Source organism: Pongo pygmaeus, chromosome 6, assembly GCF_028885625.2.
Source record: "Pongo pygmaeus isolate AG05252 chromosome 6, NHGRI_mPonPyg2-v2.0_pri, whole genome shotgun sequence".
Lineage (NCBI taxonomy): Eukaryota > Metazoa > Chordata > Mammalia > Primates > Hominidae > Pongo > Pongo pygmaeus.
This window is the reverse complement of record NC_072379.2, coordinates 148,340,564-148,365,865: the sequence shown is the minus strand read 5'-3', so window position 1 is coordinate 148,365,865 and position 25,302 is coordinate 148,340,564. Positions and strand designations below refer to the sequence as shown.

The window sequence follows — 25,302 nt, the reverse complement described above, 5'->3', positions numbered from 1 at the left end:
CGCAGCCCCCACAGGCAACCCGAGTGACACTCCCAAAGTGCATCTGAATCTGTCCTTTCTCTCCGTGTGCACTGCTGCTACCCCAGCTCTGACCACCAGCATCTCTCCACCTGGTCTGCATCAAATGCATGAGCCTCAGACATGGCTCCACACCCCCCGCCAATCCACTCCTGAAATCCTATAAAAATGTAAACCAGATCATGCCCGATTTCATACCCTTTATTAGTCTCTCTCTCTCTTTTTTTTTTTTTTTTGAGACAGGGTCTCGCTTTGTTACCCAGGCTGGAGTGCAGTGGCATGATCTCCACTCACTGCAACTTTCGCCTCCTGGGTTCAAGGGACTCTCATGCCTCAGCCTCCCGAGCAGCTGGGATTACAGGTGCCTGCCATGATACCCGGCCTAGTCTCCTTTCTTGTAAGAATAAAATCCAAACTCTAACTTGTCCCATAGGTCATACACGTTCAGGTGCCTCAGTCTACGGCTCCATCCTCCTCCCCAAAGCCTCCATGGCCCTGCCCTCACTTCCCTCTTCTTGGTCTTCTCTTCCCCCTGCAGCCCCACGGCCGGCTCCTTCCCACTGCCAAGGGCACACTCAGTCAGGCACCGCTTCCCCTCGGAGGCCTTTCCTGACCACTCTGCCGTTGCTCTGCCTCATGTCCGCACCCCTTCCTGTTCTCCCTGCCATTGTTCTCAGAGCATTGCTGCACGCTGGCTTTACCTTGCCTGCTTGCTGGCCTGCTTATTCATCCTCCTTCCACAGAAGAAAAGGTCTTTCTTCACTGCCAATTTTTTTTTTTTTTGAGACAGAGCCTTACTCTGCCACCCAGGCTGTAGTGCAGGGGGACAATCTTGGCTCACTGCAACCTCCGCCTCCTGGATTCAAGCAATTCTCCTGCCTTAGCCTCCCAAGTAGCTGGAATTACAGGTGCCCACCACCCTACCACTCCTGGCTAGTTGTTTTGTTTTTTTTTTGTACTTTTAGTAGAGATGGAGTTTCACCATGTTGGCCAGGCTGGTCTCGAAATCCTGACCTCAGGTGATCCACCTGCCTTGGCCTCCCAAAGTGCCGGGATTACGGGCCTGAGCTACCACACCTGGCCCTTCACTGCTGACTCTAAGTGCTTACAATACTGTGCAACACATAGCAGGCACTAAGTAAATACCTGCTAAAAAAATATAAACTATGAAAGGTTGGAACCACTGTTTTAACCCAATGCAGTGAATAATGTGGGAATTTCAAGAGGGTGCTTTCACGTCATATTCTGTGGGTGTTGGCATCTGGGAATGGTGGCCCAGCTTCAGGATCCTGACCACCTCTCACTCCAGAAGCCCCTTTTAGCCACTGGACTCCAGAGTCCTAGCTACGCTTCCTGCTTCAGTGGAGGCACTGATGTACATTAACCTGGGCAAACTGAATCTTCTTGTCTTACACTACCATGCTGAGAGCAGAGACTCAGTACACACTCATTAATAAATAAATTCAGGAGTCCCTTTTACAAGAATGTAATATCCAGTTGGGTTGAGGTCTGCCTTTGAGTCAAGCGGATACCAGTTATTTCCCTCTTACATATCCCAGGGCTGGAGAAGGAAGTTGGCAGGGACAGGTATCCCATGTCTGCACTGTGTTCTCTACCCTGACTCTTCTCCCCTCCATACCCTTTCCAGAAGACTCTTCCACATAATAGCATGTCTACCAGTCTGACTGTCCCTGGCAACCACAATACTAGGTTGGTTTTAAACCTCAAAGAAACCACAGATGACAGGCCAGTGTCAAATTCCAACACTGATAAATAGGAAGCAGGCTCACTTTGGGAGAAAGAACAGAGGTTCTGTTAAGAGGCTGTCGTGACTGGGCAGGCAAGAGAACCATTTCCAGATACTCCTATCTCCTAAATTCTGTGCATTTCCTCCCAAATGCTAGGGTTCAAAGGTCCCTCAAATATAAAATAACATGGGCTGGGCCTGGTAGCTCCTGCCTGTAATCCCAGAGCTTTGGGAGGCCCAGGTGGGAGGATTGCTTGAGGCCAGAAGTTCAGACCAGCGTGGGTAATATAGCAAGACCCTATCTCTACAAAACATTTAAAAAAATTAGTGAGGCACAGTGGTGCATGCCTGTAGCCCCAGCTATTTGGGAGGCTGAGGCAGGAGCATCGCTTGAACCTAGGAATCGAGGCTGCAGTGAGCCAGGATCACACCACTGCACTCCAGCCTGAGCGGCAGAGTGAGACCCTGTCTTTAAACAAACAAAAAAAAGATAAAACAACATGAGGCATATCATTCTATGATATCCAAACTTAAGTAGGAAAATGGTTGGGTCCTTTGCAAATCCTTGGAAGTTCTCCATGGGCCTTCCTAGACTACTTTCCACACAGCACAAGTCCCCAAGAACAGGCTCCTCCAGGCCCACACGCTCCTAGCCAACTGGGAAGAATCAGAAGACAGCACTGAGGGATAAGGAAGGGTTTGGGCAGACTTTCCTGGCCCCAGGTCAGATGCAATAGTTCCTATGCCTTCGGGCCAGGGCTAGCAATGGTAGCCTACCAGCTGTGGAGGAAGAGGTGGAGTTGGCTTTCTTCCGGTGCTCACCGCCAGTCTCCTGGCTTCCCCCATCTCATCCCACCAAGTCAGCAGTTACAAAGAGGACCGCTTTCAATTCTACTTGAAATAAGGACATACATTGTTCCTATCTCGCTCCTGCCAACTCCTCCAGGCCCACACTGGCTCTTCTAGGACTAAGTTTGTCTTATAGAGAGTGTGATCCGCTTGCCTGAGTTTGAAATTGCTGTTCAGAACCAGAAACAACCCATGTCCTCCGCTCTTACGTAAAGTTTAAGCTCTTTCAAGATGTCAGCACTGGGCACAGTGGCTCATGCCTGTAATCCCAGCACTTTGAGAGGCCAAGGTGGGCAGATCACCTGAGGTCAGGAGTTTGCAACCAGCCTGGCCAACATGGTGCAACCTCGTCTCTACTAAAAATTCAAAAATTAGCCAGACATGGTGGCACGCGCCTGTAATGCCAGCTACTCGGGAGGCTGAGGTGGAAGAATTGCTCGAACCCAGTAGGCGGAGGTTGTGGTAAGCCTAGATCACACCACTGCGCTCCAGCCTGGGCGGCAGGGTGAGACTCTGTCTCAAAAAAAAAAAAAAAAAAAAAAAAAAAGATGTCAGGAAATACGGACAGGGAACACACATTCAGCTATTCCGTTAACCCTTCCACCAGCCAGAAGACACCAGGTCAGCCATGTCGAGGGCAAGGGGATGGTACTGGGTTTTAGCGAGGAATATTAGCCTGAGCTAAGAGTGTTCAACAATCCATAAACATATGCCTAGGGTCACAGGTCAATAAGTGGAGCTTCAGAAAGACCCAAGAGACCCAAGTCTGGTGAGACATTTGGTTCCATACCTGTTGGGAAAACAATCCTCCCTTTCTCTTTGAGCTTCAGTGTGTTCATCAGTGACTCCGGGATGGTAGCTCACGGATGCCTGGGGTACTTCTGCTAGTGTTTTTTGTGTTTTCTTTCAGGTTTTTTTGAGACAGGATCTCACTCTCGCCCAGGCTGGAGTGCAGTGGTGCAAGCATGGCTCATTGCAGCCATGACCTCCCAGGCTCAAGCGATCCTCTCACCTCAGCCTCCAGAGTAGCTGGGACCACAGGCATAAGTCACCACGCCTGGCTAATTTGTTAATTTTTTTGTAGACCCTGTGGGTCTCACTATGTTGCCCAGGCTAGTTTCAAACTCCTGAGCTCAAGAGATCCTTCCGCCTCAGCCTCCCAAAGTGCTGGGATCAAGGGTGTGAGCCATGGTGTGCAGCCTGGCTAGTGTCTTCCAGCATGTGAGCCACCTGCTGCTATCAACTGCCTCGGGCACACTGGCTCAGCAATCTCCCAGCCCCTCTCCCTTCCTCCCCTCCCTGCCATAAAGGGTTAAATTGTGCCCTCCCCCTCCCCCACCAAATATGTTGAAGTCCTAACCCCCAGGACTTCAGAATGTGACCTTATTTGGAAACAGGGTCATTGCAGACGTAGTTAGTTAAGATGAGGTCATACTAGAGTAGGGTGGCCCTGATCCAATATGACTGGTGTCTATAGGATGGCACGTGAGGACAGACACAAGGGAACGCCATGTGACAACAGAGGCTTGCAGCAACACATCTACAAGCCAAGGAGTGCCAGAGGTTCCCCGCACCCACCAGAAGCTGGGAGAGGCGAGGGAGGAATCCCCTACAGACTTCAGAGGGAGCAAGGCCCAGCCCACCCCTTGATTTTGGACTTTCAACCTGTGGAACTGTGAGAGAATAAATTTCTATTGTTGAAGCTGCCCAGCCTGTGGTACCCTGTTATGACAGTCCTACGGAGCTAATACAATTATCACACGCCAAAAAGAACGGGAGTGCTTTGGTGCAGAACTTTGAAAGGCTGCCACCAACAGAACATCACCCTACGAGGGGTGAGCTGAGAAAAGGACCAGCCTTCGTCCAGGCTTCAGCTGTACAGCTCCAGAGAAGAAACCCCAGGGTCTAGGTGGGGACATTACTCACTAGGGCCAGAGTCTAATCCGAGCTCTCCATCCATTGAGTCGCGTGGTCCCCATGGGTATGGCTGCTCCTCCTGCTTGATCCATGACAAAATGTCATGTGCTGAGATGAGAGACTCTGTTGACACGGAAAGAAGGCAGTCTTAGATTTTGTTCAGTTCCATTCGGCCTCCCATCAAAGATTTGAAAACCATCCCATGCGGAGGCTGCAACCTGCAGGGCATGTTTTGGTATCAGTGTTGCATTTCCAGGCCATCCTCCTTACCCTCGTAAGCCCCTTCCTAAATGGACTCTCACTGCTCGCTGCATTTCAAGTTGGCCAGAAGGAGACTTAGCCCAAGGTCTGTGCAGTGGCAGGGCCAGGATTAAAACCCAGATCTCCCAGCTCTGCCACTTAGCCCCAGAGGAACCCATGGGGACAGGACAGGCCAGAAGAAAGCCCCAGATAATGGCCCTTAGGGTCATGGCTAACAGGTATGACTTAGAAACCAGCAATGGCAGAGGCTGCAACCAGAGGTCACTGATAAGAACCACAGTGAAGCAGGAAGGCCCCTCTTTCCCTCTGCCCTGGGTCCCCTCAATTTCTCTGTGGTGAAGTTGACAAAGTACAAGGAATCCTAGATTCAACTTCTCACCCTCTCTCCCTGGTATGGTGGGTAGGATGAGACTTGTGTCCTAACTACCAGGCAATGACACTGGACTCCTCAGCTCTGCAAACACACGGACACACACATAGGTCGTGGGCAGGTGGGGCTTCCATTGTTCTTTTATGCCTCCCTGAATACCTAGACCTTCCCTACAAGTTTCTTGGGAAACTTCTAACTAGTATTCACTCAAGAGAAATTCCAGAAAATGTAAATGATTTTCTGACACAGAAATATACGCAGCTTTTAGATGCTTTTTGGTTGTTTTTATTGTTCAAAAATCAGTGCTGAATGGCCGGACACGGTGGCTCATGCCCGTAATCCCAGCACTTTAGGAGGCTGAGGCGGGCAGATCATTTGAGGCCAGGAGTTCAGAACCAGCCTGACCAACATGGTGAAACCCCATCTCTACTAAAAATACAAAAAATGAGCCAGGTGTGGTGGCACATGCCTGTAACCTCAGCTACTCAGGAGACTGAGGCAGGAGAATTGCTTAAACCCGGGAAACGGAGGTTGCGGTGAGCTGAGATCACAGCACTTCACTTCAGCCTGAACTACAGAGCAAGACTCCATCTCAAAAAACAAAAAATCAGCACTGAAGTAATTTTAGTATCAGTTGCATAGACACAATAAATTATTAATTTAATGATTCCTTTTGAAAAACGCTTGTTGCCCTCAATATTCATTCTGACCTTGTTCTCACCTGAATTGGGATCCGTGGGAATATCTCTGTCTGCCAAATCCTGCTGATCCCACACACACTGATGCTCCTCCTGTTTAATCCGGGACAAGAGGTCCTGGGCAGAAATTGGGGAGTCTACTCGCGGGAACAAGAGCGGCAAAGGTGTTAGAAGATGCGAAATCTCCTGCAAGTTTGTGTTTTGAGTAAATCTCGGATTTCATGCAATTATCTCTTTCCCCTAAACGTCAGGTACAATTACATAAGTCTCATTAACTAAAGGTTGAAGTCAGCTTGGCCCCAATTAACGGAGATTTTGCTGCAAATAAGAGGATGCTGTAGGGGAGTGACATTACAGTCTTTAAGAAAGAGCCTTTCTGTGTGGCAGGAACTTAAATCTCCTTAGAATGAGCTTCCTATTCTGGTGCTGAGACCACTATGGAAAGAGGTATTTCCTCTGGAAAGATGACAACTTCCAGAAAGCCATTTTTTTAAATTATATATTGACAAATTATATTTGTATATGTTTATGGGGTATAAAGTAATGTTACAAGCAGCCTTTAAATCTTTTGAATGAGATTTTTCTAAGATGTAAGAAAAAGACCCTATATTTTCTTCTACAGAGTCTCTGAAACCTAATTACCCCTTATTGTGTTCTTATCTCTTAAAGATCTCCTTAAAAATCCTAATACTGTGATGCTTTCAAGGGTCATGCCTGATGACAACTGAACGGGCTTTCCTCTACCCAGACACTATGAGCACTTACCTATGGGTGTGAGGCTCTGACTAAGGGGGGGGATGAGGTTTGTGGAGCTCTAACCTGTGGATAAGTAAAGGGCTACAGTATGTTAATATGTCTCATGATTGTTGATTTTATATGTCAACTTGGCTCGGCCACGGTACCCAGATATTTGGTCAAACATTATTTAGCTGTTTCTATGAAGGTATATTTTTAGATGAGATTTGAACATGTAAGTCAGTAGACTTGAGTCAAGCAGATTGCCCTCTATGATGTGGGCGGGCCTCATCAACCAGCTGAAGGCCTAAGAGAAAAGACAGACCTCCCCCAAGGAAGAGGGAATTCTGCCTGCAGGCTTGAGCAGCCACATCAGCGATTCCCTGGGTCTCTAACCTGCTGGCCTGCCCTGTAAATTTTGGACTTGCCAGCCTCCACAATCACAAGCCAATTCCTTAATATAAAATAAATCTCTCTTTTACACACACACCCTTACAGGTCCTGTTTCTCTGGAGAACTCTGATTGATACATACATCTGCTCTAACAGAGTTCTCACCTACGACAGAGTCCAGCTGCAATGCCAGCTAAGAGGAGGTCCCTCACAGGACTGCAGGTATGTGGGTGCCTGGCACAGAGGTAGCAGCCCATAAATACTTGTTTAAAACAATGAAAGGCCTTCCTGGTCAGGGAACAACAGGTCTTCCTGACCTCCCTGTTCCCCCACCCATGAAGCCTTACACTTAGTACTTCTGCCAGGATATTGTTTCTAAAGGGGAGGATGGAATAGTTAAAACCAGATCTGAGGAAGAGAGGAAACAGAACACGCTGAGCCCAGGTGTACCAGCAAATTGTCAATGCTGTTTGCCACGTCTGTGTCCCCTGGAGGAATCCTGGCTCAGCCCAGCCCTGGATGCACAGCCCTTCCATTTCGAGCTCAGCCCTCTGGCCTGGCACATGCGACAGCTAACTCTGGGGGCTGGCAGACCATGCTAACCCTCTCCCCTCCCCTCCCCTCCCTGGTGTGGACAGCTGCTTGGCTCACTCACCGGTAATGGATTCCGTGGGGATGGCTCTTTCCTCCAGGCCCCGCTGACCCCGGACACACAGGGTGTCCTCACGCTTCACCTGGGAAGACGCATCCTGCACAGGCACCAGGGACTCTGCTCCTGGGGACAGAGAATGACATTGCTTTGTGTCTTTTTTTCTGCAGGCACCAGGAGCTCTGCTCCTGGGAACAGAGAATGACATTGCTTTGTGTCTTTTTTTCTGCATGCTGGTCACCAGGACATTCTGGGCTCAGAAGCATGGCTGACAGCACTTGCCAGGGGAGAAGACAGGGATCTCGGGTCCCTGTTGGAGCCATGGGGGACCCTGAGGAGCAGAAGGTCTCAGGAGCAGGGAGGAAGCCAACATTCAAGAAAAAGGGCTAGGCAAGCAGCAAAATGAGGGGTGATGACGCTGAAGAGAGAATTCAGAAATAACCTAGAGCTGTGTAACTGGCTGGGTCCTAATCAGGGCTGGGCCACAAGTTCGACCTCTCTGTGGGAGTCATTAGTCCTTGTTTGTCATCCCAGTCAGAAAGAGCTGGCCAGGTTGAGGCCAGATGCACACACACGTGTATATATATGATTTGTGAGAAGCCGGGATGGGCAAAAAGGCACAACTAAGCTCTATTGTTGGACAGATAGTGCACAACCTCCTTCTACAGCCAGTCTCACTGTCGTCAACAGGTTCTTGGAAACAGTGAGTTCAAGTGAAATGACACATAGCAGATCCTCGAATAACGTCATTTGCTTCTATGATGTTTAGTTATAACATTGATGAGAAAGAAAAATTGGTTGTGTTATATGTCATTTTAAAGCCACAGTTTCCAAGACCCTATCAATGACATTAAGTGAGGACTCACTGTGCATGAAAGACAAGGACATAGCCTCTACACAGAAGCCCAGCATGCAAACAGGGCCTTTTCTTCTGATGGCGCCCCCTGCTGCAAGAGGAGGCTCAGGCACCAGGAAAGAGAGAAGACAAAGAATACCAAGACTGGGATCCTGGCTTCAACTCCGCACCAACTCAGTGGATGAGTCATTTAGCCTCTCTGGGTTCCGGTCTACCCTTTTCATCTACAAAAAGGACACAGTGATCCCTGTTCTCTCTCATGCTCAGTGATGGTTTGATAACCAACTGAAACTGTTGAGATTACAGTGCTTCACATGTAAAAAGCTACCCCATAAGACTAGGTGCTGTTACTACTGCTGCTGACCTTAAACTTCTGCAGTGCTTGATGAAGACAGGGAAGGAGCCATTTAGAGTAAATGTCCAGGACAGGCAAATCCATAGATACGGACAGTCAATTAGTGGTTCCCAGGGGCGGGGGGTAAAAGGGAGCAGGGAAGGACTTCTTGTGGGTGTGGGGTTTCTTTTTTTTTTTTTTTTTGAGACGGAGTTTGTCTCCCAGGCTGGAGTGCAGTGCAGTGGTGTGATCTCGGCTTACTGCAAGCTCCACCTTCCGGGTTCACACCATCCTCCTGCCTCAGCCTCCTGAGTAGCTGGGACTAACTACAGGCGCCCACCACCATGCCCGGCTAATTTTTTGTGTTTTTAGTAGAGACAGGGTTTCACCGTGTTAGCCAGGATGGTCTCGATCTCCTGACCTCGTGATTCGCCCTCCTCGGCCTTCCAAAGTGCTGGGATTACAGGCGTGAGCCACCGCACCCGGCCCTCTTTTTTTTTTTTTTTTTTCGAGATGAAGCCTCCCTCTGTAGCCCAGGCTGGAGTGCAGTGACGCAATCTTCGCTCACTGCAACCTCCACCTCCCGGGTTCCAGCGATTCTCCTGCCTCAGCCTCCCGAGTAGCTGGAATTACAGGTGCATGCCACTGCACCCGGCTAATTTTTTGTATTTTTTAGTAGGGATGGGGTTTCTCCTTGTTGGCCAGGATGGTCTTGAACTCCTGACTTCAGCTAATCCACCCACCTCGGCCTCCCAAAGTGCTAGGATTACAGGCATGAGCCACCATGCCCTGCCAGGTGCCGGGTTTCTTATGGTAGAAATGTTCTGGAATTAGATAATGATTTTGGTTGCATGACTTTGTGAGCCACTGAATTGCATTCTTTAAAACAGTAAATATTATGGTCCGTAAATCACATCTCAATAAAAAGGAAAGATTGGGAATGGGAGGAGGGGAGAGTGTGGCCTTGAGAGTTGCATTCTAAGATGAGTTTCAGGAAAATGTTCTCCGCTTAAAAACAAGGGAGGACACGGCCGGGCATGGTGGCTCACGCCTGTAATCCTAGCACTTTGGGAGGCCGAGGCGGGTGGATCACTTGACGTCAGGAGTTCAAGACCAGCCTGCCTAACATGGCGAAATCCCGTCCGTACTAAAAATACAAAAATTAGCTGGGCGTGGTGGTGTATGCCTGTAGTCCCAGCTACTCGGGAGGCTGAGGTTGCAGACTTGAATCTGGGAGGCGGAGGTTGCAGTGAGCTGAGATTGCACCACTGCATTCCAGCCTGAACCACAGAGTGAGACTCCGTCTCAAAGAAACAAAAAACAAAAAAACAAGGGAGGATAGAGGACCCAGACAGGCAAAAGTTCCTCCAGTGAGGTAGAGAACACAGTTTGAGCACCAGATTTCACCTAGTCCAACAATGCTCAGGAAAGCTGACCCTGAGGAAAGATTTCCAAGGCAGAGGCAGGCCTGGAACCCTAGGGCCTTCCACCCTTTCCACCCCAGCAAGAGCTCATCAAGTGTGATGTGCTCAGGAGGCCCGATTTCCTCAGGCTTAAGATTCCTTCTTGAGTGAGGCAAGCGGCTTGCAGGGCGAGCCTGCAGGTGAGCCGCATGTGTCGGCCGAAGAATGAGGTGATGACGCCGCACATTAGGCCGAGCAATAAGCGACGGGCTGGGGCGAAACCCCGCATGCGCCGCAGACTCCTTTTTCCCTCCTCTGTCAGCCTCTCTGAGCCCGGGCCTGGGGCCTCTCTCTATAGTTCCACGTCAGGCCCGCGCGGTAGTGTAAGTCTAAGCCCTTCCTCATCTCTCCACCCAGCTTACTTGTGAGTCCAGAGCTACGCCGCTTTAACAAACCAAACGACAAATATCCAGGGTGCTATTTTGAGCCCTGAGATCTCTTCCTGTAAGTGACCACCAAATTTCGACTCTGGCCGAACTGGCCCCTGGGAGCCACCCAAGACCCCCGCCCCATGGTGCACACACAGTGGCGCCTCCCAGCAGCAGCGTGCGGGCCGCCGGCTGTCCTCTCTCGCCCTTCCCTGGACCCCGCACTCTCTTCTGCTACCATCACCTGCTTCGGGATCCATTGGGATTTCTCTCTCTTCGGGGTGGCGCTGCTCCCACACACAAGGTTCTTCCCTGGGCTCAGCCTGGGCTGGAGCATCTGGCTTGGGGACTGAGCCCTCCGCGTCTGGAAGTGAGGAGGAGGGAGGGAAAGGCTGAGTGAAGCTGACCAACGCATCCAGCAAGGGGACGGGAGAACTCTCCGCTACCCCATCTCCCCCTCTCCACCTGGGTGTCCCTCTTTGGCAGCAGTTATGCGAGTTAGGCGGGTAATCTGTCATGAAGAACCTTGAAAACGAGTCGATAGATGCCCAAATTTCTACTGTAGGAAGAGCTGGTCTCTGAAAGCCAACATCAGACCAGCTATGGCTTAGCCAGGGCTGCTGGGATGTGGTGCATGGTGAGGTGCGAATGGTGCTGTTTTACTGTAATCCAACATGGTAGTGGTGTAACGTTGAGTTGTATGGTAATGGGCCCATTACTGGGTTTTAAATTTTTATCCTATTGTAAACTTTTCTATCCTACTAGCATTATAAGCAAATGGTTTCCTGAGTTTCCATTACATAAAAACATGAAACAACCTGCCTAGGCGGTGCTAACATGGACGAATAAGCATTTCACAACCCTCTGCAGAGATGCCTCACCAAAAAGGAGAGAAGGCGTCCTTACCCAGGGACATGAGGGTTTTGTAGTTCTCCTTAACAAGGTTGTTATAAAGCTCCTTCTGCCATTCGTCCAAGTTCTTCCACTCGTCTTCAGAGAAGTACACAGCAATGTCGACAAAAGTCACTGGAACCTAAGCCAACAAGCGGTTAATCTAGCACCTCCTGCCTGTGCCTCCCCACCACCTGCCCTTCTCCTGCAGGCCACAGGACCCACTCCCCACCAAAGCCCAGCCTTTGCTCTCCGTGGCTCCCCAGTCCCCAATGTCCATCTCAATGGAGTCAGTCCTCTCTGTCCCAGACCTTCTCATGCTTTCAATAACACGGATGGTCAACCCTGCCTTTTTAGAAAAAGCATTTAGCCACATCCATTGTTATTTCACTTTTAAGTCAACTGGATACCTGAGGGTAAAAAGTAGTCAATATGCTTCTTTTGGTATTTGGGGTGACAGAGGGGTGACAGGTTCTCAGAGTGGGTATCCGTGAGCCAAGTAGAGTAAAACCTGGTTACCAAACCTGTATTTCAGGTCAGGTCACCTCTGTGCACAGTTACCTCTTTGTCAGCAAAGCATGTAAAATCTAAGGCCTGTGCTAAGGTTCAGGACCTTGGTCCACTTCGTTCACTACTCTATCTTGATCATCAAGGAGCATACAGTAGGGAATCAATAAATACTTGAGTGTGCTGCACAGCGAGTGCCAATACCAGGAAGCTCCACTGCAGCCCGAGTCGTCGCGTGGTGTCAGTCACTTGTCAGACTGATGACAAGTGTGTTCGGATCTGTTACAGAAAGCCGATTTCAGTTTGCAATCCCTCACTTCAGCCACTCACCAGCACGACCTCAACTTGGACCGATTGTCTAAAATCGTTTCACTTCCATGACTTTGATAACTGAACTTCCTCCTCTGGACACACAGCCTTCCCTCTTACCACTTTCACATTCCGATTGAACCAGCCTTTCACTCTCGGTCTGAAATCCGACCCCTCAATCCTCCCCCATCCCGTGATTACAGTCCATTCGCCTACGTATCTGCATTTACAGGGCCAAAGCTGGCTTGTATGGCACCTTGGGGTGAGTTAGAAAAAACAAAGTCAGGAGCACAGCTACCACTACTCAGCATGGTGAGTGGGCAGCACCTTTACGTAACTTAGAAATGTCAGCCCTTTTACCAGGTGCTTGTAACTCTGAGAATGCCATGCACAGGTGCGATGTCTACACCTCAGTGCCATGGCCCCACCCCTACGGACTGACAACTCACTGTCCATCTTTACAATCAGAACTAGAATCTTTAACTACTGGACCTTCCACCAGATGCAGGAAAAGCCCCAACCTGGGAAAATTAATACAGATCCCTTTCTTCATTTTATTTTTATTTATTTATTTTTTGAGACGGACGGAGTCTTGCTGTCGCCCAGACTGGAGTGCAGTAACGCGATACCAGCTCACTGCAACCTCTGCTTCCCAAGTTCAAGTGATTCTCCTGCCTCAGCCTCCCGAGTAGCTGGGATTACAGGCGCTTGCCACCATGCCCGGCTAATTTTTGTATTTTTAGTAGAGACGGGGTTTCACCATATTGGCCAGGCTGGTCTCGAACTCCTGACCTTGTGATCCACCCGCCTCAGCCTCCCAAATTGCTGGGATTACAGGGGTGAGCCACTGCACCCGGCCTCTTCATTTTGCTTTTTTGTTTTTATTTTTTTGAAACGGAGTATCGCTCTGTCTCCAGGCTGGAGTGCAGTGGCACGATCTCAGCTCACTGCAACCTCCACCTCCTGATTTCAAGCGATTCCCCTGCCTCAGCCTCCCCAGTAGCTGGGACTATAGGTGTGTGCCACCACACCTGGCTAATTTTTTGTTGTTGTTGTTATTTTAGTAGAGACAGGGTTTCACCATGTTAGCCAGGATGGTCTCGATCTCCTGACCTCGTCATCCGCCTGCCTTGGCCTCCCCAAGTGTTGGGATTACAGGCGTGAGCCACCGCGCCCAGCCCCCTTTCTTCATTTTAATTCTCTGTTACTAGAACTCCGCAGATGACATCCACCCCAATTCACACCGCTGTCTCACGGCTGCTTCAGAAGCTTCTTGTTTGTCTCTTACTGACACCTTGCTATGTTCCCCGGGAGGCTTGTTTCAAATGATTCATCCTCCCAGACCTTTAAGTGACCTCCCACATCTGTCTGTCTTTGATCTCAGGTAGGCGCCGGCAATCTCCTTTCTTGCCCCTCTCCTTGCCAATCCAAGGCCACCGGTATGTGCCCTTCACCTCTTCCTCCACCTCCTGCCTGTGAAGCTTAATCTACGTCATCAGTTTCTCCCTCTCCACTGGCTCCATCCCTTCAGGGTCATTCCAACCTCAGAAAAACCTTCCCTCAAAACGCTGCTCCCTCAGGTCACTCTGCCCTCCCCATTCACTGGGAACATCTCAAGAGACACATTCTGTTTCTTCCTCTTCACCATCTACACATTCTTTACCCGTTTAGATTCTGCCTCTGTACCCTCCATTCTCTGAAACCACACTCTGGAAGATCATCAGCGACCTTCTGTTGAAATCCTCAACAATTCTGACCTCTTTGAAAGGTCAAATCATCTTTCTAGAATTTTATCCTGCTTGGTTCCCGTAACTATGTTACCTCCGTCCATCTGGCACGTGTCTTCTTTACTTTTTCCTCTTCCTCCCCCAAGACCACGTGCCTCCCACCAACAGGTAAGTGAGTGAGCCATGCCGGAATCAGGCCCTCCAGCCCCAGTCAAACCTTCAAATAACTGCTGCCCCATTCAACAGCTTGACTGTAACCTCATGGGACTCTGAGCCAGAACCACTCACCTAAGCTGCTCCCCAGTTCCTGACCCACAGAAATGGTGAGATGATAAATAATTATTTTTTTAGGCTGGGCTGCTACATTTTGAGGTAATCTGTTATACAGCAATAGGTAACTAACAAGATAATCTACATAGTGTCTTCCCACAAATAAAATTAATTAATCCTCACAACTCCATGAAGTAAGCATATTATCATCTTCATTTTATTGATAATAACCCTGAAACTCAGAGAAACCAGCTGGGAATTTACTGAATTGTTTATACTTCACTTCCTTCAAAAGAGGAATTAAGGAGGCTCAGAAACAACAAAAAACATATTTGACCAATGATAGGAAAATCAGTACAAGCAGGCCTCATGCAGTGGCTCAAGCCTATAATTCCAGCACTTTGGGAAGCCAAGGCAGGAAGACTGCTTGAGCCCAGAAGTTCAAGACCAGCCTCGGCAACATAGCAAGACCCTGTCACTACAAAGAATAAAAATAAATAAAAAACTTAACTGAGTGTGGTGGCATGTGCCTGTAGTCCTAATTAATTGAGAGACTGAGGTGGAAGGATTGCTTGAGCCCAGGAGTTCAAAGCTGCGTGAGCTATGATTGTATAACTGTACTCCAGCCTGGATGACAATGTGAGACCGTCCCAAAAAAAACAAAAAACCAGCAAGTGGCAAAGTCAGGATTTAAACCCAAGTCCTCTGATTCCAGACCCCAAAACCATTTCATTATTCTCTAAGAGCCCTTGTCAAGTCAAGTCTCCTCTAATGCCTAATCCAACGCACAGAACACACCACAGTGCCACACAAGGATATGCGCTGAGACACACAGAACAGACAAAAGAAAAGGGCAGTGTGTACGTAAATGCTGATGGTGCTAGACAAGCAACATATGCAAAACCATGCTAAAAACCAGCCTCTGTGGCTGCAGTGCCAGGAAATGTTTTGCCGAGGAACCAGAGCCACTATTACAACTCAGTTCTGTGAAGCCTCAATGAGTAATGTCAAACAACTCCTCTGGCAAAGTCGTTGGGGTGGTTGCCTCAGCAGACACGGAGACATACAAGACCCAGTCCTTGCCAGGAAGCTGTTAGCTCTCCAGCTGGAGAGAGGCACTCCACAAACATTTTTTGCATACCAGCCTAAGCCAGGTACCGTTCCAGGCACAGGGTTACAGCAGGCAACCAAGCAGAATTTACACTCTGGTTGGGGAAAACCAACCAAGAAGACAAAAAAAGGAATGCTAAACTTAAGAATAATATCTTAAGGCCAGGTGCAGTGGTTCACGCCTGTAATCCCAGCACTTTGGGAGGCTGAGGCGGATGGATCACTTGAGGTCAGGAGTTCAAGACCAGCCTGGACAACATGGTGAAACCCCATTTCTACTAAAAAATACAAAAATTAGGCCAGGCGCGGTGGCTCACACCTGTAATCCCAGCACTCTGGGAAGCCGAGGCGGGCAGATCACGAGGTCAGGAGTTCGAAACCAGCCTGACCAACATAGTGAAACCCCGTCTCTACTAAAAAAAAAATAGAAAAATTAGCCAGGCATGGTGATGTGTGCCTGTAATCCCAGCTACTTGGGAGGCTGAGGCAGAAGAATGGTGTGAACCTGGGAGGCGGAGCTTACAGTGAGCCGAGTTCGCACCACTGCACTCCAGCTTGGGCAACAGAGCAAGACTCCGTCTCAAAAAAAAAAAAAAAAAAGAAAAATTAGCCGGGCGTGGTGGCACGTGTCTGTAATTCCAGCTACTCGGGAGGCTGAGGCAGGAGAATTGCTTGAACCTGGGAGGCAGAAGTTGCAGTGAGCTGAGATTGTGCCACTGCACTCCAGCCTGGGCGACAGAGCAAGACTCTGTCTCAAAAAAAAAAGAAGAAGAATATCTTAAATATTTAAGATGTCAATGGCAAAAGTGCTTTGGAAAAAATTCGAGTAAGGGCAGGGAGACGAGTGTGCTGGGGGGACGTGGTTCTTTCATATAGGATGGTTGTGGAAGGGCACGCTGATGAAGTGGCACCTGAGCAGACCCTGATGGAAGAGGAAGCGAGGACAGCCATGCAGATATTCAGGGCAGGAGCTTCTCAGTGGAGAGTCCCTGAGCTGGGGCGCACATGGTGTGCTGGCAGAACAGCACAGATGGGAGCGAGCAGGAGGGCCTGGATGCAGAGAAGGTCAGAGAGGCAGGGGAAGAGAGCGTGGGCCATAAACAGACATGGGCTTTTATTCTAATCAGATGGGAAGCCATTTGGGAGCTGTTTTTTGGGGTTTTTTGAGACAGATTCTCACTCTGTCACCCAGGCTGGAGTGCAGTGGTAAGATCTCAGATCACTGCAGCCTCTGCCTCCCAGGTTCAAGCAATTCTCCTGCCTCAGCCTCCTGAGTAGCTGGGATTACAGGCGCCTGCCACCATGCCCAGCTAATTTTTGTATTTTTAGTAGAGATGGGGTTTTACCATGTTGGCCAGGCTGGGCTTGAACTCCTGACCTCATATGACCCACCTGCCCCGGCCTTCCAAAGTGCTGGGATTATGGGCGTGAGCCACCGTGCCCGGCCATTTGGGAGGTTTAAGCAGAGGTGTGATGTGACTGCTTCACATTTTCAAAGGATCACTCTGGCTGCTGTGTTGAGATAGACTGTATGGGTGGGGGGACAAGGATGAAGACAATGAGACCCACCAGGAGGCCATGGCAAAAATCAGATGAAAGACCATGGTGCCTGGGACCAGATGATGGCAATGGGAGTGGAGGTGGTGAGGACTGGCCAGGTTGTGGATATATTCTGAAGAAAAATCAGGGTATTTACTAATAGATTGGAAGTAGGGTGTGAGAAAGAGAGGAGACAAGTATGACTCCAAGGCTTTGGCCTGAGCACTTGAAAGGATGGAAGCATCCGTCATCAATGGAGATGAGGACAACTTCAGGTAGAACAGGTCTCAGGCAGGTGACCCGCAGTTCACTTTGGACATGTTAAATCTAAGATTTACTGACATCCAAATGAATTAATAGGTAGGAATGTGAATCTGGCATTCCAGAAAGAAAGCTGGGCAACATATAGAAAGGGAGCAGGGGAGAGAAAGCATCTATTTGGGAGGTGACAGCATACAGATTGCTTTTAATCCTGTGAGAGTAGCTGGGCGTGGTGGCTCACGCCTGTAATCTCAGCACTTTGGGAGGCCGAGGCGGGTGGATCACCTGAGGTCAGGAGTTTGAGACCAGCCTGGCCAACATGATGAAACCCCGCCTCCCCTAAAAATACAAAAAATTAGGTGGGCGTGGTGGCAGATGCCTGTCATTCCACCTACTAGGACGGCTGAGGCAGGAGAATCACTTGAACCCCGGAGGCAGAGGTTGCAGTGAGTCAAGATCACGTCACTGCACTCCAGTCTGGGCAACAGAGCAGGACTCTGTCTCAAAAAAATAAGTAAATAAATAAATAAATAAATAAATAAATAAATAATAAAGACTGTGAGATGTGATGCAGTCATGAGGGAGGAGAGTGAATAAAGAGCAAAAGGCCAAGACAGAGGTCTGGCCCACTCCATGCATTAGAAAGTTAGCCAAAGGAGGCAAAATTGGCAAACAATGAGACAGAGCAGCTGGTGGGGTAGGAAAAGAATCAACAGAGAGAGGTGTCCCAGAAGCCACCACAAGGGGTTTCAAGGAGAGAGTGGTCACCTACACACAATGCTGCTGACGGGACAGGGAGGATGAAGACTGAGAAGCAACCACTGGCTGTAACACCACGGACATCATTAGTGAGCAAAGGCCTGATCAGAGTGCGTTCCAGAGAGAAAGATCCAGTTACCAATCAACTGGAATACTGAGAATAGAAGAACATGTTAAATGAGACCACAGGGCACGTAATCAGTGGAATCCAGACAGTGAGATGCAAAACAGGACAGATGGCCCAATTCCTTCCAGATAAACTGAAAGGAAAAATAATAGATGGAAGAGATGCCTGCAGATTAAAAAAGACTTAAGAGACATCTCAAACATAATGTGTGGACATAACTTGAATCCTAATTCAAACTAAAAAAAGTTTTTAAAAATTGAAACAACTGAAAATCTAATCACTGACTAGATAGTGATCTAGGCTGAAGCTTTTACTATGGTGGTGGTGGTAATAACATTGAGGTTATCACTTAAAAAAAAAAAGAGTCCTTACCTTTTGAGCTAATACTGACAAATTTGCAAAGGAAGTGATTGATGTCTGGGGTTTGCTTCAAAATAAAATGGGAGTGGGGAAGTGGGCAGGGATTTAGGTGAAACAAGACTGGCCAAGAGTTGGCAGCTAATGAAGCTGGAAGTTGGATACATGGGGACCCATTATACTATTCTGTCTACTTTTATTTGAATATTCTATAATAAAGAGAAGGGGAAAAGGGAGGGAAGGAGAGAAAATGGGGAAGAAAGAATTGGACATAACAAGTATAGACAACTCTTTCAATGGATTCTGCTCTAAAGAGGAGTGGAGAAATGAGGCACCAATGCAGGTAGATGCAGGGCCCAGGGAAGTTTTCTGTTAAAGATAGACAGCAGGACAGAACAGTCACATGCTGGTGGGAACGGCCCAGCAGACGGGGGAGAGCTGATGACTCAGAGGAGAAAGGAGAGAGACACTGGGGTGACCTCCTGGGGTGGGCAGGGGACATCAAGCCACAAGAACAAGGGAAAGCAGAGCCTGTGGCCACCGAGCAGCAGATGGAAGAACAAGCTGGCTGCATGTGGACGCCTCTTCTGGGTGACTCCGTTCTCTCAGTGAACTGAAAAGCAGCGTTGAGGATCCGGGAGGAAAGCAGGAGAGGGAACGGAATAAGATACGGAGTGTGCATTCTGAACTTTAATAAGGGCCCCCCTGAGGTCAGTGACCACGACTTGAAAGCAACTCTAGGCAGCCTGGTTTGAGGTGCAGCTCCAGCCACATTCCGGTGAGCATATACCAAGACAGCCAGTGACACATGGTCGCTGGTAGGTGTCAAGTGGAAAACCAAGGAGTGAAGAGCTGCAGGAACTTGCAGACAACCAGACAACTCAGAGGGGTCTAGGGACAGTGAGAGCAAAGGCTCCCAGACAGAAATGCAGACTGTGGGGAATGAATGGAGTGAGCCTTGCTGGAGTAGAACATCCAAGACCAGGTTGTTTCAGTGGAGACAGGCTTTAAGAAGACACTGAAATTGGATAACGGGGGGCCAGAGAAATTTATGAGAAGGGCTGACAAAATGAAATCAAGGATTTTATTCACCTGTGCTGTTCCTCACCTCCATCCCTGCCCTGGGGACCACCACGTACCTTGGGGGCCTCCCCCTTGCTGCCCGGGGGCAGCCGCAGGACCCAGAAGTTCCTGTTGCGCAGCAAGTTCTCTAAGTTCTCCAGCCGCCTCTGCAGCAGCCCGTACTCCTGCAGCAGGGTCCCCAGCACGGCCCACTTGCTCTCCATGTGGTTCCCAAATTCCACGGCCGTCTTCTCACAGTCAGCCAGCTTCTTCTCGGCTGTCCCCGTGCGCCCCTCCAGGTTCAGCAGCTGGCTGGCCTGGGCATCCACCTTCCTCTCCACAGCCTGAATGGCAGCTACCACCGTCCAGAGTGAGATCTCTGCTGTGGGCAACTGGGGCTCTCGCATCATGCGGTCGGGGAAGACAGGTGCCCTATCTGGAAAGGGTGGGAACTGAAAAGGCATCGGCCGCCGGGCGTCCATGTCCCATTCTTGAGCCTGTATGCAGAGGGAGAAAGCGACAACCCAGGATGAGACCTTGTGTGAGTGGCGGAAGTCAGCTGGGAACAGGGGTCAACTAATCAGATGCTACATGTTGTCTTTCTTCTGCCAGGCCCCCGTAACTCAGGATACACTAATGCCCCCAGCAATAGCTACCCACTCACCCACCCACCCAACTCAACACTCTCCCATCTCCTGCCTAGGTGAGTCAGGCTGGTCACTAGTTCACCCACATTGACCCTTAGCAAGTTAAGGCTGTGACCCCTGCCTAAAATGTCACAGGCCACTTTCTTTGAATAGACCAACTGATTTCTTCAAGGGCTAGCCTTAATGACGAACTTCATATTTGCCTAGTGTTTTGTTTCCAAGAACTTTGATGTAAGTTACCTGATGCTAATCTTCCCAGCAATCTCTCAGCAGGTTAGGGCAAGAATGATGATCTCTGCCTTAAAGATGATGAAACTGAAGCACAGGGAGGCAGCTGGTCACTCCGCAGCGCCTCCCTGCACTGCCAGCTGGGGCAGCTCTAGGTGCTGCAGGTAACAAAAAACACATTCCTGGCCAGGTGCAGTGGCTCACACCTTCCCAGCACTTTGGGAGGCCAAGGCAGGCAGCTCATTTGAGGTCAAGAGTTCAAGACCAGCCTGGCCAACATGGCGAAACCCTGTCTCTACTAAAAACACAAAAATTAGCCGGGTGTGGTGGTGGGCTCCTGTAATCCCAGCTACTCGGGAGGCTGAGGCAGGAGAATCGCTTGAACCTGGGAAGCGGAGGTTGCAGTGAGCCGAGATGGTGCCACTGCACTCCAGCCTGGGCGACAGAGCAAGACTCCGTCTTGGAACAAACAAATAAACAACAAAAAAACCCACCACATTCCTACCAGGGCTTGCGGTCAAGGAAAAGACTGGAGAGCCCAAGCTAGGGCAGAAAAGCTGCTTCCCCCACGTATACAACTACTGTTTCATAAATATTTTCCAAATTGAAAATAGGTTCACTAAAAAAGGTCACTCATTAGAGGTGAAGAGGGGATGTCCCTCACACCCAAGAGGACCAAGAGAAAGAAAAACTCCTCTAGGATCCCTCCTTGCTTCCTGGGGAAGGGGTGCCCCATGGCCTGGGGACTCCCCCTTTTATCTTCCAGCACAGAGCTCTCACCCCAGAAGGGTAGACTAATTGGTGCAGTTGAGAGCTGAGACCTATGGTTAAAGGGGGCCAGTTGAGGCTGGTGACAGTTCACTGGTCATCTGGGACCTGGTGTCAGACTCAGGGCTCACTGGACCACATGGGCTGGCAGCCGACTCCCCTTCACACCTGGGACAGGAAGAGGTGTCATTTTCTGTCATCCCGATGGCTGCAGAAGAGGCCCTCAGGCTAGGAAAAGGGGACGCTTGCTGCTTGGGGCGATCTGGGCAGACCAGCCCCACTCTCTGACTCAGAGCAGCCCCAGCTTCCTGAGACCTGCTCCGGGACAGGGCAGAGTGGAGAGCAGGGCCCTAGGATCGCCAGGCCCTGTAATACCAGTAAGAGGTGCTGGTATTTCCATCAAAAGCACCCATTCCTCCATCACGGAGGCTCCACTCCGCCCTAGCCCACACAAGGGGACAGAGTCCACAGTAGAAGTTAAGAAAGTCCCGGGGCCCAGTTTAGTTTTCTCGGGTTTGAAGCCCTAACTCTGAAAATGATCAAACACAACACAGCAGCTCCTGGCTCCCTCGTTAGCACCTGGCTGAGAGCCGGGCCCCTGAGGAGCCCAGCCTCAGGGTGGGCCCAGAGACTCTTCCCTGGGGAAGCTCTCAGGCCTCTCTGAGGATCCACCTCCCCTGGTTTTATACCCAATTCTGGAGCACCGGTTCTGCCCACGGAGATCATCGATGGAGCCTGAAGAAATGCCTGGTGCTACTCTCACCCGGCAGAGACTCTGAGCTCTGGGACGAGGCAAGGGCTCAGGAGTCTTAAAAGCTGCCCAGGCCATTCCAACATGCGGCCAAGTTTGTCAACCGCAGGAAAGACCCCAAAGTCACCTCTCCATGGCCCCCTCCCTGGATCACACCCGGTGCAGGGGGAGAGTAAATTACTCATTACACTTGGTGAAAGGTGGTAATCAAACATTTAAAAAATCTCCTTGTCAAATTGGCCACCGTGTAAACACGAACGAGGCATTCACTCCTGCGGCCAGGCGGAAGCACTGCCCGCGAAGCTCTCCGCCGGCCGGGCGCAAAGGGAGCCCCGAGCGGGGGCTCAGCCACAGGGTCAGAGCTCCGCCAGGTCCCGGAAAGGACGGTCCCGGTCCCGGCCCCCGCCCCGCTGGGCCTCCGCACTCGGGCCCGGCGATCACTGCTCCGCGCTGCGCGGGCCAGGCCTGCCGTTCCGGGCCTGCGTCGGGCCCGCTCCGCCCTGCCCGCCGCGCAGCCGGGCCGTGCCCCGCCCGCCTCGGGCCTCGCCTGGGCGCGGGAGCTGGGAGGGCGCCGCAAGGCTACCGGAGGACGGCGCGGCCCGGTCCCGCGGCCCAGCCCCGCGCCCCGCCCCCACGGCAGCGCGGCCATGGCGCCGGCGGGGTTCTCCCACCTGCATGGGCGGCATTCCCTCGGCCATTTCCCCGCGCAGCGCCGGCTCCTGGTGGCAGACCTCCTCCGGGGGCAGAGCCTGGGCCCAGCTCCAGCTCCCGCTGTCCAGCCCCAGGCCCTGGATGCCCAGCTGCTGAGGCTGCGGCCGTGTTGACACAAACTGCATCCTGGGAGTGCTGTTCCCCGCTCGGGCCGGCCAGGGAGAAGAAGAACGTTTTCCAGGCGCCTTCCCCCTCTCCGGGGCCGGACAGCTCCATCTACAGCCCGTAGGAGCAAACAGTCCCCTTCGGCGGCGCTCCCCGCCCCTTGGCAGCCCGCGCGCCAGCCAATGGCCTCGGAGCTCCTGCCCGCCTGCGGGCACCGACCGGGGGCCACTCCCGGGCTAGGGTCGCCGCCGCCCCAAAACTGAGAGGCGGCGGCCTGGCCCAGGGGTCAGGCCCCCTCAGTCTGGGATGGCCGACTTTAAAGGCCCAAACTATGCGAGGACCTGGACTGTGGGCTTGATTACTGTTAATTCTGCAAATGTATTGGGCATCCCGGGAGAAAATAGTGCCTGACCCTTTTGAAAATTTTGCAAGAGTAATTCTGTCTTCAGACACTTTCTTCTGGCCTTCTGCCTTCCCTCACTCCTTTGCAGACTTTACCTCCCACTCCCCTTCTTCCCAATCCAGATTTACCTGGACCCATCCCAGAGCTTTTGCACTGTTATGGATGATAGAGAAGTGATTCATGTTAAGGTGTCAAAAGAGGGCTGAGCTCTTTCTCCCAGGTAAGGTGCAGTGCATTTTAACAGTGGCCTCTTCAAACACCTTGAAATTGGGTTGGGCGTGGTGCCTCACACCTGTAATCTCAGCACTCTGAGAGGCTGAAGCAGGAGGATGACTTGAGCCCAGGAGTTCCAGACCAGACTGAGCAACATATTGACACCCCATCCCTACAAAAAATAAAAATTAGCCGAGCGCGGTGGCTCACATCTGTAATCCCAGCACATTGGGAGGCTGAGGCAGGTGGATCACCTGAGGTCAGGAGTTCGAGACCAGCCTGGCCAACATGGTGAAACCCCATCTCTACTAAAAATACAAAAAGATTAGCCGGGCGTGGTGGCGTGGGCCTATAATCTTAGCTACTCCGGAGGCTGAGGCAGGAGAATCGCTTCAACCTGGGAAGCGGAGGTTGCAGTGAGCCAAGATCGCGCCAGTGCACTCCAGCCTGGGCGACAGAGTGAGACTCCATCTCAAAAAAAATAATAATAAAATAAAAAATAAAAATTACCCAGGCATGATGGCTCATGCCTGTACTCCTACTTACTCAGGAGGCTAAGGCTGGAGGATTGCTTGAGCCCAGGAGTTGGAGGTTGCAGTGAGCTGTGATTGTGCCGTTGCACTCCAGCTTGGGTGGCATAGCAAAGATCCTGTGTCAAATAAATAAATAAATAAACCTTTAAATCGGGCAGTCATGGTGGCTCACACCTGTAATCCCAACACTTTGGAGGCCAAGGCTGAGGCCAGGAGTTCAAGACCAGCCTGGGTGACACAGCAAGACCCCTTCTCTACAAATAAAACCCTTTAAAGGCAGGTCAGTGTCACTTTGAAACGTCAGGCCAGGTCAGAGGAGGAACCAGGGAGAGGCCAGTATAAGCTGATGCAAGATGGAGGAGGGGAAAATTCAGTCATTCCAAATGTATTTATTGAACACCTACTGTGTGCCAGGTACTGTTTAGGAAGAGAGTGAGCTTTGCAGTTGCATACACCTGAGTTTAAATCCCGAAATCACCACTCACTAGCTATGACTTTGAGCAACTTATTTAACTTCTCTGAGCCTCATTCTCTTCATGTATAAATGAAGAAAATAATGGCAACTCTATTTTAATGTTGTAAAATTAGATGAAAATCGTGCCTGGCACATAGCGAGCATTCTGCAAAGATAGTTACCCCCAAAAGGTGCTTCTGTAATTATTCTCAAAATAGTATTTACTTTGTTTTCCTAAAGGACCAGTCCCTGTCTTGTTAAGGAAGAGATCTCTGAGGCTCATCACCTTGCTTGGAGGCAGACCTGCTAGTACCTTTAAGTTCCACTGCACTTTGTAAAATGAAGGACATTATTGGCCTACGTAAGACATGTGCTTAGAGGGCCATCTTCAGAACAGTTACCAAGTACTTTCTCTGCTAGGCACACTTCCAGGATACAGAAATGAGTACTTCACAGATTTAAGATTATCCTCAAGCAGTTTATAAGCCAGTAAAGTCCATGCTCCCAGAAGTCAGTGATTTCCTTCCCTGCTTCCTGGCCCTGATTGTAAACATCACGTCCACTTTTATTAGAGGAACCAGGCAAGTTAAGTCTGAAAAGCTCTAGGCAAATCCATTTCCACCAGCGAGCCACATTTCAGAACACATCTTCTGCACTACAGATTATCAACTATCTCTTCTCTTTCCTAGAGGTGATAAAGGCAGGACTAGGTTAGTCCCAAACATTTATGCTATCTTTTCAGTATAAAGCCTTTAAAATGACTTCCCTTCCTAACCACTTAACTAGTTATAACGATGTCCTTTGTTACATCGCGGTAGTGTGTCTACTTCACATTTCTCCTTCACAGAGGGTGGATTTTTATGCAGCCATCAACACTTTCACCCTTTGTGACCAGAATAGTTGCTCAGAGCTA

The 25,302-nt window shown here is 50.2% G+C and overlaps 1 protein-coding gene across 2 annotated transcripts in view; it reads right to left on the bottom strand.

The window, feature by feature from the left end:
- ZNF282 (zinc finger protein 282) overlaps nt 1–22,925 on the bottom strand; it is a 31,790-nt gene extending 8,865 nt beyond the window's left edge. The window contains exons 1-7 of one of the 2 annotated variants that reach the window (XM_054495775.2): nt 22,642–22,925; nt 19,654–20,073; nt 11,564–11,690; nt 10,902–11,021; nt 7,643–7,762; nt 5,884–5,997; nt 4,541–4,654 (exon numbers count right to left, since the gene is read on the bottom strand). In XM_054495775.2, coding sequence (XP_054351750.1) covers nt 4,541–4,654; nt 5,884–5,997; nt 7,643–7,762; nt 10,902–11,021; nt 11,564–11,690; nt 19,654–20,073; nt 22,642–22,806 — 1,180 coding nt within the window. In that variant the 5' untranslated portion in view covers nt 22,807–22,925. Of the gene's footprint in view, nt 1–4,540; nt 4,655–5,883; nt 5,998–7,642; nt 7,763–10,901; nt 11,022–11,563; nt 11,691–19,653; nt 20,074–20,463; nt 20,533–22,641 lie in introns of those variants that run through there. The other variant, XM_063667940.1, reaches the window with a different exon arrangement.
- Between the last annotated feature and the right edge of the window lie 2,377 nt (nt 22,926–25,302).